Genomic DNA, 20711 nt, shown 5'->3' with positions numbered 1-20711 from the left:
ATTTTTAAAACATCTTTCTCCTTCAAATAGCAAGTCAGAAGCCTCTTCTTCACCATCAAATCATCACAGACAATCCAGTCAAGTCACCTTCATTTATAGCGCTATTAACAATATAGATTGTTTCAAAGTTTCAAAGCAGCTCAGTGATAATAGGAAATTATAGTAACAGAAATAGTTTTGGCTTTACAGCAGCTCTAGAACGTTATTGTCCTGCTAAAGTTAGTTTAGATTGATTCACTTCTGGTGAATAAGTTCATGTGGCACGCCTCATTATTGGCGCATGCCCACATCTGGGGGGGTTTCACTTCTTTCTTCTCAGTTCACAGTGGAGTATTTCACGAAAAGAATCCCCTTAAACATTCTGGCAAGATCTACGTCATAACTTTGTGTGGTCTGATGTCCGTCTTTTGCCTAGGCCACGCCAATGCAGAAGCTACCACTGAGGAGCCTTTGCACTCCCTAGCGTAGAAGGATAGCCCTACTGCTCAATGCAGCATCTGCCTCCGGTCATCTCTTCATTACAAAAACTTCCAAGACTGGACTTCACAAGCTTTAACTTTGAAAATGACCGTTCAACTGTATGACAAACTCATTGTCCATTCCGCACTTTAGTATTTCCTGCACATTGCTTTTGGGGAAGGAGTAGATGCATGAAACACTTTAAGTTTTTTAACACTACATAAAAGCTGGGATAAAATACAACCAACAGAACATATAAAACTGAATCAAAAAGTTAAACAAACATCTTTAAGATGTTTTCTTTACATGTGAAATAAAGAAAACAAACTGAAACAGGAAGTGTTTCTGGACCAGTGTTGTTTACATCTTGCAAAATGGTCTATAGCTAGTATAACTAGCATTCATGTAACTAGCATTCATGTTAGCTGCACTATCATAGCCTTGACCCCAGATATTTTCAGCGTTCAATCCATTTTCTGAAAGAAGGGACATTACTACTTCCCATAGGGCTTTGCCACTTGTTGATTTTACCTGACACACTTGGATGAAGTGCTCCTTTATTTGACAAACCGGACCACAAATGATACTTGCTCTGAGTGTGACACATCGGTAGATTCATCCAAAAGAATTGAAAATATCTTGGCCTCATTAATCTCTTTTAGAATTATTCCTCACCTCGAAGAGATCTTATTAGAACATTTTGGGTCCTGTTGGATAAAAGTGTCACCTGTGGCTTCTTCTTGTGCGACTGAATCACATGGATACACTCGAGATCCATTCTGAGGACACTGTCGTTTTCAGCACAAGCTCAAGGAAGTTCCCTCTGTTTGAACTGGTGCTACGTTCATCATGGTGGCCTCTAAATGCAAGTCATTGCCTTGCCAAATATACTGTGATGTCTATCAACCGAAACTTTCCTTTTTCACTTTGTAACATTCTGCAGCGGCAGCCTGAGCTTTAAAAGCTTCAACTAAATCTGCTGTTGCTGCTGTAGAGCAAATATGGCTAATGCTAATAGGTAAACTAGCTGCTGCTGCATGAATACACTAACATGAATCTCTTGGCACATTTAGGCAGGTGGAGCTGGGGGAGGTGGAGGGTTTCAGAGGAACTTGCTGCAGGACTAGACTATACAGAAAACACAAAACCACACTAATTAAATGTTTCATTGGCTGCATGATCAGAAGAGGCCAATCAACTTGTGCCATGCATTAAATATGTGATTGCTTGCAGATTGCATGTAAAGGACCAGTTTCATGTTTATTGAAAAGTTTCATGAACAAACAATTATTTTAAAATAAATTGTTAGAAACTAAAATAGATGCCAATATATCAAACATTTTTCTTGAAATATTGAAAAATGTGAAAATTGTTGTTCTCAGAAAACACAAAACCACACTACTTAAATGTCTCATTGGCTGCAGGATCAGAAGAGGCCAATCAACTTGTGCCATGCGTTAATGATGTGATTGCTTGCAGAATGTGTGTAAAGGACCAGTTTCAGGCCTCATTTACACGATGGGAAAACGCAGTGAAATATAACACTGCGTTTTGCCCTCTCATTTACACGAAATCGCCGTTTTTATCACTGAAAACGATAATTTCTAAAAACTCCGGCCAAAGTGGAGATTTCTGAAAATGCCGGTTATGTGTTGTCGTGTGAACTGGGAGAAACAGCGTTTAAGGTTCTTTCTTGTCGTTTCTGAGGATTCTGATTGGCATGAATGGCTTTATCCTTAACCCCTACACTGCCGCCAATAGGTTTGGCATAGTTATGATGGCGCTTGACGGCGTGTTTATGCGGGTCTGTAAACGATGTTATTTTTGAAAATGGAGAGGGGGAAAATATTCGTTTTGCTAAATACCCGGCTTTGTGTAAACGTGGCCTGATGTTTCATAAAAAAAGTTTCATGACTGAACAATTATTTTCAAATATATTGTTAGATACTAAAAATATATGTATATATCTTGAAATATTGAAAATTGTGAAAATTGTTGTTCTCTTGTGCAAAAATGTGAAAAATGTTGTGATTTTTTTTTTATTTTTTAATTTATTGTTAGATTTTATTCTTTCCCTATAGCCAAAGCACATTTAGAGTGAGGGTCAAATTAACGTTCATATACGTTAAATATACATTTTTGGGTTGGTAGCACTGTCCTCTGACAGCAAGACGTTCCCCGGCTAGAGCACCTGTTCAGTGTCCGTGTCATTGATTGTCGTAGGAGTGTGTGTGTGGTGTTTGTTTGTGTGTGTGTGTGTGTGTGTAAGAGAGTGTGAGAGAGAATGTGTCCCGGCCCTCTCAGTATGTGTCAGGAAAGGCATCCTGTGCCAAATCAAATGTGTGTGTGTATGTGAAGTGGACCCTGAAAATGACCAGGATAATACTAGGAAGATGGAGAGTGGATAGTAAAGCTTGGTCTGAAAGCAAAAGTGCGCGCACACACACACACACACACACACACACACACACACACACTTCTGGCTAAATCGAATGAGTTGATTCATTTGAACTTTGAACTGCATTATACACCTTGTGAAATTATCATCAATTATTAATTAGTGCTGAGATGATAAGAAATCCTTTTATTGGGCTTATTGGGTTCATTTGCTGCATTGAAATCCTCCCATGGAGGACCAAATGAAAGTATATGGTTAAAACTGTTTATTAAAATTGCTTTAATAAATATGCACAGTGCACAGCACAACTCCAAACCCAGGAGTGAATATCCAGTCAGTTAGGGAGCATTAGTTTTTCTTCTTGAAGACTTGACGGCAGACTTTGTCCTGACAATGGATCTCCTAAAAAAGAGAGACAAATATGGTAACTACTTACACATCATACACTGAAACATTTGGTAACACTTCATTTCGATGGTTCACTTTAGACATTCCACTAACTATAAATTTGCAACTAACCCTCATTAGACTATTAGTGGAGTAATACTCTATTAATACTCTATTAGTAGAGCCTGGAAAGCAGAGCCTTTTCAGATCAAGTTTCTTGTCCAATCGGTCTACGACGTCCTCCCAAGCCCAGCTAACCTGCATACCTGGGGCCTTGCAGATCCTCCTGAGTGTAAGCTGTGTCAGGAGAGGGGCACATTTTGAGCAGCTTCTCAAAAGCGCTAGGGGAGGGGGGGCGGTACCGCTTGCGCCACAACCAGGTGTTAAAGGCTTTGGCGAACTCTATCCGCACAGCGATCCAGCTCAGCAAGACCCAGGCAGCCCCCAAACAAACTCCCCTCTCCACTGCTCGTGATTGGCAGCTTCAAGTCGACCTTGGAAGACAGCTTAACTTTCCAAGCAACATCACAGCCACTTCTCTCTGCCCGAACATTGTGCTGACATCTGAGTCTACTAAGCAAGTGGTCATCCTGGAACTAACTGTCCCCCAAAGATCGTATTGAAGAGGCCCACGAGCACAAGAGGGCTAAGTATGCAGAGCTCAGCTTGGAGTGCCGTAACAGCGGCTGGAAAGCTTGCTGCGAGCCAGTCGAGGCCGGGTGTCGAGGTTTCGCTGGACGCTCACTGCTGCGATCCCTCAAACTCCTTGGAGTGAAAGGGCTACAGTTGAAGAAAGCCACCACAAACATCTTAGAGGCCGCAGAGAGGGCTTCTCGGTGGCTGTGGATCCGTAGGGGGGGGGAACGTGGAGCAACATGCCACTTGGACACACGCCGTGGACTGATCACCCCCGACTGGGTCGCCCGGGTGAGGGTGGATGAAGATTAAAGACCCGAAACACCCTATGACCCCGGGTTCTTCACGTGTCGAAGTAGCACCAGAAGGTGTGTTCAAACTCGAGTGTCTAGTTAATATGTGATAACACTTTATTTTGATGCTCCCCCAAAAGATGTTCTACTAAGTAACTTTGAAAGTACTTATTCTAGTAACCCAATGAGAGTTAGTTGACATGTTACTTGTAGTCAGTAGAATGTCTAAAGCTGACTATCGAAATTAAGCATAAGCAAACATTTATTACTACCCACTTAAAGTGCCAAATTGTTTATTATGTTTATTTGGGTGTGTAAAACGATTTATCCTCTAAAATATATAAATAGAATGGTACATCATTATGTTAATAATTCAGTACCATGGCATTAAAATACCATACACACATCCATTTATGGTAACCCTTTATTTTAAGGTGATGTAATTACACGTTACTACATGTACTGAGGTTGTTGTTTACCAGGTAAAGCTGGCCTCCTTCAATCCACTGCCTCCAACCACGGTTCTCCTTTTCTCCCTTCTGCACACAAACCAGTTTATCTCCATCCCACGTCACCAGGGTCTGAAAACAAATATTTCAATAGATGTTAAAGACGTATAGGACCCCACCTCCACATTCATGACATTAAAGCAATTATTATTTGGCTAAATTTGCCTATCTAGATCTAAAGGGGCATCAAAGAAGCAAATATGCTGTATTTATTCAAAACAATGTGCTCAAAAAGTTTATTTATGTGTAATCCAAATGAATGGAAATTTTATTAGCAATTCAAATACACAAATCTTAAATGTAGGCCTTTTTTGAGTGGTGTAATTAATATTCAACGATATTATTGACGTGACTGTACTGTATGGAGCTAATAATATGACAAAATGATTTGATTTTGAATTGTGTAAATTTTAATTAGTGTAGGTTGTCAACAAACCAGAAGGTTGGTGGTTCAAAAACCTTGGGAGAACTGAGCCTGGTTTTCTCCCAAGGTTTTTTCTCTATCCAATCGCCTGATGGAGTTTTGCCACTGTTGCCTTGCTTTTGGCTTGCTTAGTTGGGGACATTTAATGTTCAACAACATTATTGATCTGTGTTGTATTACTTTCATGTTATCACTGTGAAGCTGCTTTGATACAATCTGTATTGTAAAAAGCGTTATATAAATAAATGTGACTTGACTTGACTTCAATCCCGGTTCCACCTGACCAAGTGTCGAGGGTCCATGAGCAAGACACCTAACCCCAGCTGCTCCCGACGACCTGGATGGGGCCTTGCATGGCTGACACCGCTGTCAGTGTATGAATGAGTGAGAGAATGGGTGAATGTGAGGCAAAATGTAAAGCGCTTTGGTGGCCATTGGGTCTGTGAAAGCACTATGTAAATGCATATTTAAATGCAGCCCATTTACCATTTTATTAGTTGTGTTTTCCCCCTTCGTGGGTTTTGTTTTGTGTTTGTTTTCTTTTCTAAATAAAGATCATTCTCCTGCACTTGAGACCTTGCAGCTTTTGCATTGTACCATCCGTGACATAACGTACTGACCACATGAGGACTCAGCGGAGAAGAGGTGCACAACCAGTCTCCTATTCGCAATGGGAGCGGAAACTCCAATTTAAGGAGCTAGCCTCCCTCCTTCAGCAGGGAACGGAAGTGAGAGAGACTGGAGAACCTTGGTGAGGAGGCTCGTAAGAGAATTGCCAGGGAGGTGGTCCCAGTTCCGGTGGTCCCGAGTCCGGTGATCTGGAGATGGAGGAGGAGAAACGCCTCCTCAATGACTTGTCTGGTGGCTCTTATCCCAGAGATGACTGCCATCCCATTGCCGAGACGTCCCGCACCGCCCAAGTGCCTTGCTCTGCCCGCCCCGCCCGAGCTGTTTGTCCTGCCAGCCCCACTCCAGCTGCTCGCCTTGTCGGATCCACCCCAGCGACACGTCACGTCTGCCGAGCCAGAAACTGTTTGCATTACGTCTGCCAATCCAGAGACTGTTCCTGAGCCAGTGTCTGTTCCTGTCGTGCCCTGGCCGGCCGAGGGAAAGTCTCCACCCTGGCCGTCAGATGTACTGTTGTCTCCGAGACTCCGCCCCGGCCACCAGACGGACTGACGTCTCCACCCTAATATTTTTGCCCTGCCCATCTGCACAGCCCGCTCCACCCTGGTCTCCTGAACTCTGCAAGCTGCCCTGGCCTCCCAAACCTAAACGTTCTTTCCCTCCTGTCCCACCCTGGTGTATACCTCCTGTTCCGCTCTGGTCTGTTCCTCCTTTCCCGCTCTGGTCTGTTCCTCCTGTCCCGCTCTGGTCTGTTCCTCCTGTCCCGCTCTGGTCTGTTCCTCCTGTCCCGCTCTGGTCAGTTCCTCCTGTTCCGCTCTGGTCTGTTCCTCCTGTTCCGCTCTGGTCTGTTCCTCCTTTCCCGCTCTGGTCTGTTCCTCCTGTCCCGCTCTGGTCTGTTCCTCCTTTCCCGCTCTGGTCTGTTCCTCCTGTCCCACTCTGGTCTGTTCCTCCTGTCCCGCTCTGGTCTGTTCCTCCTCTTCCGCTCTGATCTGTTCCTCCTGTCCCGCTCTGGTCTGTTCTCTGGTCTGTTCCTCCTGTCCCGCTCTGGTCTGTTCCTCCTGTCCCGCTCTGGTCTGTTCCTCCTCTTCCGCTCTGATCTGTTCCTCCTGTCCCGCTCTGGTCTGTTCTCTGGTCTGTTCCTACTGTCCCGCTCTGGTCTGTTCCTCCTTTCCCGCTCTGGTCTGTTCCTCCTGTCCCGCTCTGGTCTGTTCATCCTGTCTCGCTCTGGTCTGTTCCTCCTTTCCCGCTCTGGTCTGTTCCTCCTGTCCCGCTCTGGTGTATCCCTCTTGTCCCGCTCTGATCGGTTCCTCCTGTCCCGCTCTGGTCTGTTCCTCCTGTCCCACCCTGGTGTATCCCTCCTGTCCACTCTGGTCTGTTCCTCCTGTCCCGCTCTGGTCAGTTCCTCCTGTTCCGCTCTGGTCTGTTCCTCCTGTCCCGCTCTGATCTGTTCCTCCTGTCCCGCTCTGGTCTGTTCCTCCTGTCCTGCTCTGGTCTGTTCCTCCTGTCCCGCTCTGGTCTGTTCCTCCTGTCCCGCTCTGGTCTGTTCCTCCTGTCCTGCTCTGGTCTGTTCCTCCTGTCCCACCCTGGTGTATCCCTCCTGTCCACTCTGGTCAGTTCCTCCTGTCCCGCTCTGGTCAGTTCCTCCTGTTCCGCTCTGGTCTGTTCCTCCTGTCCCGCTCTGATCTGTTCCTCCTGTCCCGCTCTGGTCTGTTCCTCCTGTCCCGCTCTGATCTGTTCCTCCTGTCCCGCTCTGATCTGTTCCTCCTGTCCCGCTCTGGTGTATCCCTCCTGTCCCGCTCTGATCTGTTCCTCCTGTCCCGCTCTGGTCTGTTCCTCCTGTCCCGCTCTGATCTGTTCCTCCTGTCCCGCTCTGATCTGTTCCTCCTGTCTCCTCCTGTCTGGTGCTGCACATAGGTGTTTTGTTATTTTGGGCCATGTGTTCGTGTCATTGTCTGATCTCCCCCTTGTTATCTGAATATTGTTTGAGTTCATCCACCTGTTCCCTCCTGATTAGTTTCCCTTTTTAAGTCCCCTCTTGTTTGAATTATGTGTCGGTACATTGTCTAATGTTTCCCGTTCCCCGTGATCATCCAGCATGTTTCAGGTTCTGTTGTTGTTTTATATTCATTAGTTGTGTTTTCCCCCTTTGTGGGTTTTGTGTTTTTTGGTTTCTTTTGTAAATAAAGATCATTTTCCTGCACTTGAGTCCTCGCACCTTTTGCATTGTACCAGCTTTTAGCAACAAGTTTTTATTGTTTTTGGACCAAAATGTATTTTCGATGCTTCAAAACATTCTAACTAACCCACTGATGTCACATAGACTACTTTGTCTTTATTATTACTAAAAGGAAATATGTCTTTATTTCCTTTCTGGACAAGGACAGTATACCTTACAGACATTTTCAATGGAGGGAAGGAAAGCTCTCGGACTAACATAAAATATCTTAAACTGTGTTCCGAAGATGAACGTGTCATTGGCATCTTAGGGGCTTGGGATGCCATGAGGTTGAGTCATTAATGACATCATTTTCATTTTTGGGTGAACTAACCCTTTAAGTATTTATTTCTAATTTCAGAGATGCCAGAACAAGAGGGAATAACGTGATCCTGTTTTTTCGACGCCTACCTTAACCACTCTGTTGTCCAGGCCTTTGGTGTGCTCGTCGAACTCCTCTCCGATGACGAAGTTGACCTCATAGTTTCTGAAGGTGCTGAGAGTTTTGGTCTCGAATTTGTCTCCATTCTGCACGATGACCTTAGTCTGCTTGAGATGCACTGCAATCTTACGGGTGGCAAAGTCAATGTCTGTGGGGGAGGGACAGAATCATATGTCAAAGATTGTGCAAATGCATCAGTTTAAGCATAAATGTGTGAAACTATGGACGTTTTGGAATCAGTGGGTAGAAAAAGTGCCCATGATGCAACAGGATGACCTCACACACATTTAAGCACTGGGACAAAGGTCACCAATGCATTCAGGTTCGTTCATCTCACACCTTTATCAAAGCGATTGATAAGATACTGTGACCTGGCATGAACTTTGACCTTAGAACAAGCACCACTTTTGTTTATTAATTTATCGCACTTGTAGAGATACGGTGTGTATTTTTGTTCATTACAACTGTAGTTGTCCTTAATTTGTCTACACTCTCAGAAAAAAGGTACAAAAGCTGTCACTGGGGCTGTACCTTTTCAAAAGGTAAACTTTTGTCCATTTTAGGTGCTAACATGTACATTTCAGGTGCTAATAGGTACATTTTAGGTGCTGATATGTACATTTTAGGTGCTAATATGTCCATTTCTGGAGCTATTATGTCCATTTTAGGTCCTAATATGTACATTTTAGGTGGTATTATGTATACATTATACATTTATACAATGTACACAATGTACATGTATACATGTATACAATGTACATTTTAGGTACTAATATGTACATTTTATGTTAATATGTACATTTTAGGTGCTAATAAGTACATTTCAGGTGCTAATATGTACATTTTAGATGGTAATATGTACATTTTAGTTGGTAAAATGTACATTTTAGGTACTAATATGTACATTTTATGTTAATATGTACATTTTAGGTGCTAATATGTACATTTTAGATGGTAATATGTACATTTTAGGTGGTAAAATGTACATTTTAGGTACTAATATGTATATTTCAGGTGCTAATATGTACATTTTAAGTGTTAATATGTACATTTTAGGTGCTAATATGTATATTTCAGGTGCTAATATGTACATTTTAGGTGCGAATGTATCACTAAGGTACCAATATGCAGCTTTTGGTTACAAAAGTGTATACCTTTTGAAAAGGTACAATCCCAGTGACAGCTTTTGTACTTTTTTTCTGAGAGTTATATAAACTCCAATCAAGTCTTTCATAATTAATCCCAGTGAATACATGCATTCAAATCTGTTGCAAAATGGATATTTCTCATGTAAGACTGGAATATTGTGCATGCATGAGGCATGAGACGTCTTACTCTGTTACTTTACATTGCATCCTCTCCAACACTGAGATCTCGCAACAACTGCAGTTTCATTTAAGCAGGATTATAGAGAGCCTGATCCGCTAAGAACAACTTAATGTATATAAGAGCCTAATCTGCATTTCTGGTGTGTAGATAACTTTATGATTCAGTTTAGGCATACAGTAGAAGAACATCACTTACCTAAAGCCTTCATGACATCTTCAAAGTTGTCATTGCTAACCATCTCCCACGTTCCATTGAAATCAACCGGCATTGTGAAGCTGGATGTTGTGTGTTTGTGAGTGTGTGTGTGTCTGAGAGAGAAGAATAGGATGAGGAGACCCACGGCCTTTTATACCCGTGTGTGTGTGTGTGTGTGTGTGAGTGTGTGATGAAATGTAGGGACAGAGTTCTCATGATAAGACTCTTTACCTTCATTAAAAGAGGGATGGGCTTTAGAAAGGGGATGTACTTGTGTAAGCTTTTAATATGGTCTGAGAGAAAGATACAGACGAGCTGTGCAGATTTTGCAGTTGTCATGAAATTTTAAAGCTGTGACAGCACTGTCCCACGTCTTATACTTCCTCTCTGCTATTTTCATCAGCACTAATCTCGTATCATTTCTAACGCTTACAACCACTGAAGGAGCATTTCCCCAAAACAAAAGTTCAGCACTCGTGGAGCTCGTGTCATCTGTTACTGGGAAAATGAACAGGGAAAAATCAACTATTAAAGGGATAGTTCACTTTGAAATTAATTTTTGGTATGTTTTAGTTTAGCTCAAGGGCATCCAAGATGTAGGTGTCTTTGTTTCCACAGTAGTTTAAATTTTGATATTTTTAGGTCAAACCGTTCTTATCTGTCAGTCATATAATGGAGGTCTATGGTCACCACCTCAAAGAGCATGCACAGAGAAGTCCAGATTAAACATGATTTAATGACTCGTAAATGTAAGTACACATTGATGGCCTAAGACACGAAACGAGAGGTTTGTGTGAGAAAACGTACACTCTCCTCTTGTAACCACAGCCACAAAGCGTCCTCGTCCTCAGATCACTTGGAGGTAAAACAATATAAATACTGTTAGTTTTCTCACACAAACCTCTTGTTTTGTGTCTTAGGCCATCAATGTGTACTTACATTTACGAGTCATTAAATCATGTTTAATTTGGACTTCTCTGTGCATGCTCTTTGAGGTGGTGACCATAGACCTCCATTATATGACTGACACACAAGAACGGTTTGACCTAAAAATATCAAAATTGAAAATACTGCGGAAACAAAGACACCTACATCTTGGATGCCCTTGAGGTAAGATAAAACATATCAAAAATTTATTTCAAAGCGAACTATCCCTTTAACATAACATATAGAAAGACATTAAATTCAGCTTCTAATTTCACTTTTTATTCAGATAATTTGATTTGCGATTGATACTTTATATTAAATCATAAAAATAGACGCATTTTCCCAGACTTTTGGACACATTTGTATACAGTAAATCTGAACTTGCACTACCATTGGGTTGGTAAGATTTAGAAATGTTTTTGAATTTGTGAATTTGTATGATCAAAAAAAACCCCAAACAAACAGGAAAAACGATAATCTGTATAGATTTTAGGATCAAAGCTGAATTTCCAGCATCTTAGAAATCACTCTGATACGCTGATTTGCAGCTCTATTGATTCATATCAGTCTTAATATTTCTGCAGAAACTGTAACACACCCTTTTCGGGATTCTTCTAGAAAGTTCAAAAGAAAAGCATTTATTTGAAACCTTTTGTAACAATGTGAGTATTTACTGCACTTTTGATCAATTTAATGCGTCCTTGCTGAATAAAAGTATTCAATTCATTTTGAAATGATGCGTCTTAGTGACTTCGAACCTTTGAACGGTCCTGTGTTTAAGTTCATAGATATCTTGGTTATAATTAACAATGTGCAATAAAATAGCAAAGTCCGACAAAGGCGCCAGTAATAATGTATCGCTTGCATCTGTGTATTTGTAACGTGTAAAGCACATTATGATAATTGTCTTTATACTACATTTGATCTCTGTCACCATGCGAGACAAATCAGCTCAGTTTTTGATCACGAAGTGTCAATTATCATCACAATAATGCAATCACTTTTCAGATATCACAAAAAGTGTATTTATATTCTAGCACATACTGTAATGAGTTACACTGTAATGTAATACTGTACATTTGATTAAACTTGTTTCAGATGTTTTTTGTTGTTGTTGCATGTAGGCTGCTATCATTATAAGTTTTGGTTACACTTTATTGTTAGGTGTTCTTTTTACAGTGTAATTATGCATTTAATTACTGAGTAGCCAATGATAATCAAAGGAGTAGGATTAGTTGCATGTGATTATGCATAGCCTAATTTATAGTTATTACTACAGTTACATGGACACTTTAAAATATTAAAGGAGTAGTTCATTTGTTAAAAAAAACTTAAACGCATTACAAAATTATATTGCATGAATCTTAAACGTGTGTTTATGTTCTTAAAAGTTGTTTTCCTTGGTTTTATTCATCTGTATGTTGAATTCTGTAATATGTATCTGTATGTACACATTCTCCTTTTCGCTCTTCTTTCCGAGTTCTGCTTGACAGTATAAAAGGGCTTTTTCAAATGTTGCAGTTGGAGTTTCCTGTAAATTAGGGCGGGTTTACCATTGGTCCACACTCCACAGCTTAATTTGAATTCATTATTTCAAAAGAGTTGCTTGAATGAACAATTGCTGTGTCCGAAATCACCCATTACTCACTATAGTGGACTATATAGTGAGCTCGCCATTTTGTAGTGCTGTCCGAATGTATAGTGATGATTATACACCCTATAGTCCACTTAATGTATCCGCATTTTGAAAAGTAGTGTACAACTGATGGTCCCTATACATTGCACATTGCGCTGATCGTAAAATAAGTTATAATCATGTGTGGAGTAGCTCATTATAACAAAAACGGCCAGAAATCACTTTTAGTTTTCACATTTGGGAGAAATAAGCTCAATATAATGTAATGTATTTATTTAAGAAAAAAATCTATTTAGCCCAGAGCCGGCTCGGCACAAGCTGACATGATGTAATCAACGGCGCCGAGAGACGATCGAGTGTTGTCCGAAAATAGTGTTTCTATTATGCCATTGTCTTCCGAGACAGAAGGGGCCTACTGGTGAGCTCACTATATAGTGCTCTGGTCTCTAGCCCCAACATAGGGGGTAGGGAGTAGTGCTTTGAGTGGAGATTTCGGACTCAGCAACTGACTCAAGTAATTGAATCAACGTTTTTCAAGAAATCTATTGAATGAATGATTCAATAACGAATACACTGTCGCCTCCTACTGGTGTAATTATGCAAATAATACTATCGTTAAGCGTCTTTGATTGGTTGATTTAGGTGATTTATTCTTTTTATCGCTAAACCATTGACATCATATTCGGACTTTCATCCCAGTACTGTAATGAATTACTGTAACATACCAATGCAGCCGCCATTTTGAAACCGAAAGCGATCGAGGCTCCAGTGAGAAGAATCCAACCCGATCTCACGACCAAGTCGTTCGAATTCGACGAATGATTAAAAAGTGGCTAATTCGTAAAAATTCATACGACCTCACTCGTACGAATTAATACACTCTAAAAAATGCTGGGTTGTTTTAACCCAACTTTGGGTCAAATATGGACTAACCCAGCCGTTGGGTTAAATTTTTACATTACATTTTTAACCCAACATTTCGTGTTTGTCCATATTTGACCCAAAATTGGGTTAAAACAACCCAGCATTTTTTAGAGTGTACGATTTTGCTAAATCGTACATATTTTACGAATTGGCCAATTCGTATGAATTCGTACGAATGACCTACCCCTTACCCCGCCCCTAAACCTAACCATCACGTGGGTTTACACAAATCGTACGAATTAGTACGAGTGTACGAATTAGCCACTTTTTAATCATGCGTCGAATTCGTACGAATTGGTCGTGAGATAGTGTTGGAAGAATCCCAGAAGTACAGAAGCTGCTGCCGCGATTTAAACTATGTTAAAAAATTTTATGTTCTGAATATATATTTAAAACTGTATTTGTTCATTTATAAATTTAACTGTAGTCTAAACTATGAAAGAAATGTACATTTTTAGAATAACAAATTTCTACATTAAACACAACAATATGCCATCGCATTCGCGACACTTCCGGTTTTCTTCCCACCTGAGACATTTCAAAATGACGGCTGCGTGAAATCAGCTTATGACAACAGCTCGATACTAAAAATGATGTAGGGCTAATTACTAGCCTAAGTCATGATGTACAACATATGTTTTTACATTAACTCTTCGGAATGATTTAAACAAGATTTCAACTCGATTTTTTTTTTAAAGGAAGAATATTTTTTTAATTTTTTTTTTTTATAGCTTTACAATATCAGAACCATTAGTACAGGTGTCTCAGGGCAGCAAGTTTTTAAAAGGCAAGTTTAAAATTCAAGACAGCAACTTATTATTATTATTATTATTAGTTGAAATAGGCTAAATATTGAATGTGTGGATTGGAGTATTTAATGAGTGTTGCCCACATTTCTGAAGAAAAAGAACAAAAGATTTTGGCATTTTTCCTAATAATCCTAAGAAAAATCTCATAGGGTTTTAAAAAATAGAGCAGAGGGTCATGTTGCTTAAGAAATATAATTTAGGGCAATGTTCCCATCATCCTCTTCAGGGTTTTAAAGCTTATGAGTTAGTATTAGTCCTCAATAAACCACCAAGCAATTCTTATCCCATCAATAATCTTTAATGTGATCAAAGACAAGATTGAAACCTAATGCACTTACTGATTAAAGAGGAACATTTCAAGGCACTGATCAAAAACAAGCAGATGTAATTCATCATTTATTGGCTAAATTACACTTAGAATCACTCATCAAAACATCAAAAGAAAACTCTTCTCCATCCTCAGAGAAAAACGAAACTACAGTTCGTCAATATGCTTGACTTCATTCAAGCTACATTACACATTTGTTCTTGAATATTGATATAAGTAAGTGTACAAGAGCAAAAGCCAGAGATAAGGACAGAGCTGTACGCATATACTTCAGTCATGTAGGCTAAAGTTCAGTTTGCTGTCTGTGATGTGTAGGCTACTCTTGCACAATTCTTCTAAATAAAAATAAGTTTAAATAATTACAATCATGCAGCTTCATCATAACATGTGTTCTGCAATTTTACTGCAACTCTGTTGACAGAGTTAAATTTTGTAGTAGTTATTAAAATACTAGTTATATAAGGACTAGTTATACTTTCTTGTACTATGAAATCTTGCAACATTTGTCATTGTGAGTAGTAAAGATACTATTTTAAGACTAACATCAGACCACTCCATATCCGTAATAAACACCTATGGAATTTTATGCTCGTTGCATTAACATGATACTTACATAAGTCACTTAATTTGCCCAAAGAACCAAACAAAGATAAATATACATGTAATTTCTACAGCAATCTTACCCCAAAAAAAGAGCTTTAGAGTTGAAATGGATAATATTTTAATTTACAAACTCATGATGATCACATTTAAAAGCACAAGAATTATTCTGATATCATTCAGAATTTATTAAAATTCCACTTTACATAAACACGCCACTCCCCATAACCTGATTAAGCTAATTTTGTGGTTTCTAGAAACCTAAATATAAAGCAAGTGCCATGTACATAAATTAATCAGATTCTTTGGACAAGAAAACACCTAGATAACTGTAGCAGAATATTCAATTATATCCAGCTACATAGTGTGTATAATGTACATATGGTTCAGTCAACAGCATATTTGGCTTTCAAATACACTCACCTAAAGGATTATTAGGAAGACCTGTTCAATTTCTCATTAATGCAATTATCTAATCAACCAATCACATGCCAGTTGCTTCAATGCATTTAGGGGTGTGGTCCTGGTCAAGACAATCTCCTGAAATCCAAACTGAATGTCAGAATGGGAAAGAAAGGTGATTTAAGCAATTTTGAATGTGACATGGTTGTTGGTGCCAGACGGGCCGGTCTGAGTATTTCACAATCTGCTCAGTTACTGGGATTTTCACACACAACAAATTCTAGGGTTCACAAAGAATGGTGTGAAAAGGGAAAAACAGATAGTATGGGGCAGTCCTGTGGGCGAAAATGCCTTGTTGATGCTAGAGGTCAGAGGAGAATGGGCCGACTGATTCAAGCTGATAGAAGAGCAACTTTGACTGAAATGACCACTCGTTACAACCGAGGTATGCGGCAAAGCATTTGTGAAAACGCACAACCTTGAGGCGGATGGGCTACAACAGCAGAAGACCCCACCGGGTACCACTCATCTCCTCTACAAATAGGAAAAAGAGGCTACAATTTGCAAGAGCTCACCAAAACTGGACAGTTGAAGACTGTAAAAATGTTGCCTGGTCTGATGAGTCTCGATTTCTGTTGAGACATTCAGATGGTAGAGTCAGAATTTGGCGTAAACAGAATGAGAACATGGATCCATCATGCCTTATTACCACTGTGCAGGCTGGTGGTGGTGGTGTAATGGTGTGGGGGATGTTTTCTTGACACACTTTAGGCCTCTTAGTGCCAATTGGGCATCGTTTAAATGCGACAATTGACCTGAGCATTGTGTCTGACCATGTCCATGGTTTCTTGAAAATGACAATGAGTTTACTGTACTAAAATGGCCCCCACAGTCACCAGATCTCAACCCAATAGAGCATCTTTGGGATGTGGTGGACCGGGATCTTCGTGCCCTGGATGTGCATCCCACAAATCTCCATCAACTGCAAGATGCTATCCTATCAATATGGGCCAACATTTCTAAAAAATGCTTTCAGCACCTTGTTGAATCAATGCCACTTAGAAGGCGAAAGAGGGTCAAACACAGTATTAGTATGGTGTTCCTAATAATCCTTTAGGTGAGTGTAGATAGAAGCATTACAACAACGACAGAGCATCTATAACCAAAATATGGTCTTGATCATTAAATTGTGTAAATGTAATCCTGAGCAATTATATTTGTTAAGTCTCCCTGTAGTCAATTTTATCCCTCAAAACTCATCTTTGTTCTGCTAAATTACATATTTAAAAGTTTTTTTCCCTTGAAATGTTTTTTATTCATGCCGTAAAATATCTTGAATGTAACTCGACACCCTTGTCTCATTTAATATTCATGGTCCTATAAATATGCAAATGAGCCACGCCCCCACTCACTCAGAGATCCACTGGTTGGCGATCACACGTTGATCTGATTGGTTACAAGGTATTTGACGTCAGAAACACCAGCGGTTACAAACCGCGTTTTTGAGACCGTCTTTGGTTCACGGCAGTTTTAAACAGAAAATACTCAACAATGCTGTCGACTTATGCTTTAAGACACACCATGTGTAAATTCCTATTACATATAAACAACATTAAAAACTTGATTTCCACCACAGGGACTAAAATGTGCCTTTCATTTGTCTTGTATCAGCTCATTTAAACATTTCTCAAGCAAAACTGGTAGCTGAAAATCGAGTTAAAGAAAACGAACTCCACTTCCAACCTGAAACAGTACTTTATTCATAGGAGGTCATCCATCTCTCACTTCAGCGGCCAACAGACTCAACATCCTCGGTGTATTAAAGAAGCTCTTATGAAAAAGACATCAAGCAAAAATGCCAATTGACAACTGCATTACATAAACTGCGATGCACAATTCAAAGACTGTGTACAAAAGTTGTTCATAAGTTAAGTCAGAAAAGGAATTAATACTGAAAATATGCAACACAGATCACTAAAACATCTTCCCAATATGAGAAATCAAAGTACTTTGCTCGAAGTACTCATTTTGATTTACTGTACTTAGCAAATAAGTACCAATTCATATTTCATGGCATGTCAATTCATTTTAATTGAATACAAAAAAAAAATAATGCTTGAGAGAGGAATTTAAATATACAATGCTTTGCTACAGACTGATTCTCAGAAACCTGGAAATATGGTCAAAGAAACCCAAACAAACAAAGAGGAACCACAAAGGATGACAGAAAAAAAAAAAGTTTAGTTTGTACATTTTGGCTCAACGATCCCTTTAACAGCGATAATAGAGAATTTGTGTGTCCGTCTTTCGTAAAGGGTGTTTGGACCTAAACGCTCATGTCGACAATATGACACTAGAATCCTAACAAAAAAATAGTCTGAGAATATGGTAAACGTAGTTGACCCCTGAGTTTCTAATGCAGACTTAGTGTATAAAATACCTCATTACAGTGTGCCTTTTAGTGCAAGCCAGCAAATATGCTCAATTAATCAGGAGGTATATTAGGATAGCACCCAAGCAAACAATGCTTCTCTACGCAAGTCTTTCCTGTTGGCCGAATCACAAAGTGGGGCTGGTCTGAACAGCCAAACCAGTCGATCAAATACATCTTATTTATAACTCATTAGTTTTCGTTTTTCATAGAAAATATAAATATCCCTGAATGGAACTGATTCACAGTATATTGAGGACTCCAGTGCTGCTACCATTGTGTTTAAAGTTGGGACAATCAAGTGTCTTCAAGGTCTCCAGTTAGTGTCTTTGCGCGTGGCTCGACCGCCCGAGTCCTTCATTCGCTGTCTTGGTAATTCACAGTCCGCTTGCCTCGGTTCCTGGTCCGGATGCGCGTGGCCCGTCGGGGTTTCCCGTACGACACGTCGCTGTCCTCGTCGGAAGCATCCCTCTGACGTTTCCTCGCGGGTCCTCGGTTCCTCAGTCTTCTCTTCGGACTGCTCTGCGAACCTGAGCTGGCGTCCGACTTGGACTCCCCGGACTCCTCGCTCTCGGAGGTGCTGGCGTCCTCGTTGCTCCCGTTATCGCTCTCGCTTTGTTTCCGCCGTCGCCGGGTCGCTTTGGGATTCTTCTCCTGAGGCCTTAGTTCTCGGCCGTTCTCCGATTTGCATCTAGTTTCCGAGTCGCTCCCGGAGTCCGAAGAGCCGCTCAAGGGCTTGAAGCGTTTCGCACTCTTTCGATGAGGTTCCATGCACTCGTTTTCGTCGCTGGTCCTGCTACTTTTGTTGTCCGTGTCTTCAGACTCCGAGGAGACGTCACGTTTCCTTTTGGAGTCGCCGCCTGACGGTTTCCTCACCCGGGAGTCGGGCCGCTCCTTGCCCTTTCCGTTCTTTGATTGCATCTCGATCTCGGGACTGAACTCTGCATCCGAGTCCTCCATAATGTAGTTCTTCTTGGGAAGAGATCGGAGTGATATTCCCTTGGATGAAACTGTAATGCAAGGCTTCCTCCTCGGAGGAATCTTCTCGTCCTGCTCTGATACGTCACTCTCGGAGGAAGAGCCCACCTTTTTTCTCCTCCTTCGGTCTACCTTTCTTTCGCTATCCGAACTGGAGGCATCCGACCTTTCGTCAAGTTTTTTCCTGCGAGCCTTGGACGCCCGTTTTCTGTTTCTGGGGGACCTTTTTTCTTCTCCTTCATCGCTTTGATTCTCGTCCTCTTCTGATTTAATAATCTTCCTGTCCGCGTCAGACTCTTCCGAAACGTCGCTGAGTTCCTCCGAGTCCTGGGTTGTTGACGTAAATGCATCTGTGGCTGAGGTTTTTTTGTGGGTAACTTGTTTTGCGGCAGAAGTTTGATCTGAGCTCTCTGACGATGCTTTACTTTTCTTCAGCTCTTTCGCAGAGACCTTTCTTCCGTTTTGATGAGGGTGCTTCTGAGTTCTGGGGACCTCAACCTCTTCCTCAGAGCTCTTTTCAGGATCCTGCTTGGTTTGCCGAGGTTTCTGACGTCGGCTTCTGGAGCAATTTTCCTCTTCTTCGGCATCGGTGTCGTTCAGTTTCTTTATTTTACTGACAGAGGCTTTCGCGGTCTTCCTGGTGTATTTCCGCCTGACAACGAGGTCAACGTCCGACTCCCCGTTCACACTTTCATTCGGACTCCCCCCATCATTCGAGTTGTCCTCACTGTCCTCCCATTGTACTTTGGTGCCGTGTCCATTAACGAAAGGAGACGTTTCTAAAAATGGAAAAATTGAAGAAAGTAGTCAACTTCCCTCCACCATATATTGACCTTTCTTTTATTTTCTTTCTTTGTCAGTGTCTCATTAGCATTCAAGGGTTAGTTAGGAGTAGGAGTAGTTATCTTGGAGTAGTTCACATTAAAAAAAAAAACTGATAATTTACTCACCCCCATGTCATCCAGGATGTCCACGTCTTTCTTTCTTCAGTCGAAAATAAATTAAGGTTTTTGATGAAAACATTCCAGTATTTTCTCCATATAATAGACTTCAATGGGAACCAAACGGTTCAAGGTCCAAAAGACAGTTTCAGTGCAAACTGCAAAATGTTCAAATGGTTTTAAACGACTCCAGACGATGAATCAAGCGAAACGATCGCTCATTTAAAAAATAAATAACAAAGCTTAAGTTTTAAGCTCAAATGGTCGCCTTGCTCTGTTCTGTAATGCTCGTTCATGACTCTCCTGTTCGAACTCGTTTATCAAAATGAACGAAATGAACCAAAATGAACCAAATGACATGAAAAAAGATTTGTTCATTTTGATGCACTCTCATTTGGACCGTTTGGTTCCCAATGAAGTCCATTATATGGAGAAAATCCTTCAAAAACCTTAATTTCTTTTCGACTGAAGAAAGAAAGACATCTTGGATGACATGGGGGTGAGTAAATTATCAGCAAAAGTTTTTTTTAAAAGTGAACTACTCCTTTAAGATGGACTCTTTGGAAAGTGAAAAACAGGGACGAGTTGATGGATAATCATTTTAATTTCATGCTGACTGTAGAGCTCAACAGTAAAGGCGATCCCACCAAACATACCCTTCTTCTCTACTGCTGATCGTCTGCAGGGTCTGCGCCCAGCAGATCTACTCTCCTCTTTGCTGTGAGAAGACGAGTCACTGTCCACGCTGACGCCACTTTTCTCTTCTTCACTCGCTGACGCATCACTTTCATTTGACTCTATGAGAAGAACAACATTTAAAA

At 40.8% G+C, this 20711-nt stretch overlaps 2 protein-coding genes across 2 annotated transcripts in view; both read right to left on the bottom strand.

The window, feature by feature from the left end:
- Positions 1–3028: 3028 nt before the first annotated feature.
- Positions 3029–10069, bottom strand: rbp2a (retinol binding protein 2a, cellular). The gene is made up of 4 exons (XM_039654192.2): positions 9915–10069; positions 8360–8538; positions 4653–4754; positions 3029–3259 (listed from the first exon to the last, which is right to left on the bottom strand). The coding sequence occupies exons 1-4, from the start codon at positions 9985–9987 to the stop codon at positions 3206–3208; spliced, it is 408 nt and encodes a 135-aa protein (XP_039510126.1). The 5' UTR covers positions 9988–10069; the 3' UTR covers positions 3029–3205.
- Positions 10070–17276: 7207 nt separating this feature from the next.
- Positions 17277–20711, bottom strand: part of brwd1 (bromodomain and WD repeat domain containing 1) — a 43473-nt gene continuing 40038 nt past the window's right edge. Inside the window, exons 41-42 of the mRNA XM_039654181.2 lie at positions 20547–20687; positions 17277–19728 (exon numbers count right to left, since the gene is read on the bottom strand). Coding sequence (XP_039510115.2) covers positions 18329–19728; positions 20547–20687 — 1541 coding nt within the window. The 3' untranslated portion in view covers positions 17277–18328. The remainder of the gene's footprint in view (positions 19729–20546; positions 20688–20711) is intronic.

This window comes from Pimephales promelas, chromosome 16 (assembly GCF_988280905.1).
Source record: "Pimephales promelas chromosome 16, fPimPro1.hap1.1, whole genome shotgun sequence".
Classification (NCBI taxonomy): domain Eukaryota; kingdom Metazoa; phylum Chordata; class Actinopteri; order Cypriniformes; family Leuciscidae; genus Pimephales; species Pimephales promelas.
The sequence above is the reverse complement of the archived record's forward strand: the minus strand, read 5'-3'. Positions and strand labels throughout refer to the sequence as shown.

Bases quoted from the DNA above. Each gene is read 5' to 3' on its own strand.
- rbp2a (XM_039654192.2), bottom strand. From the start codon at position 9,987: ATGCCGGTTGATTTCAATGGAACGTGGGAGATGGTTAGCAATGACAAC. The intron at 8,539-9,914 runs GTAAGTGATGTT...CCTCCCCCACAG, and splicing joins AGATGTCATGAAGGCTTTAG to ACATTGACTTTGCCACCCGT. The intron at 3,260-4,652 runs GTAAACAACAAC...TCTCTTTTTTAG, and splicing joins AAGGAGGCCAGCTTTACCTG to GAGATCCATTGTCAGGACAA.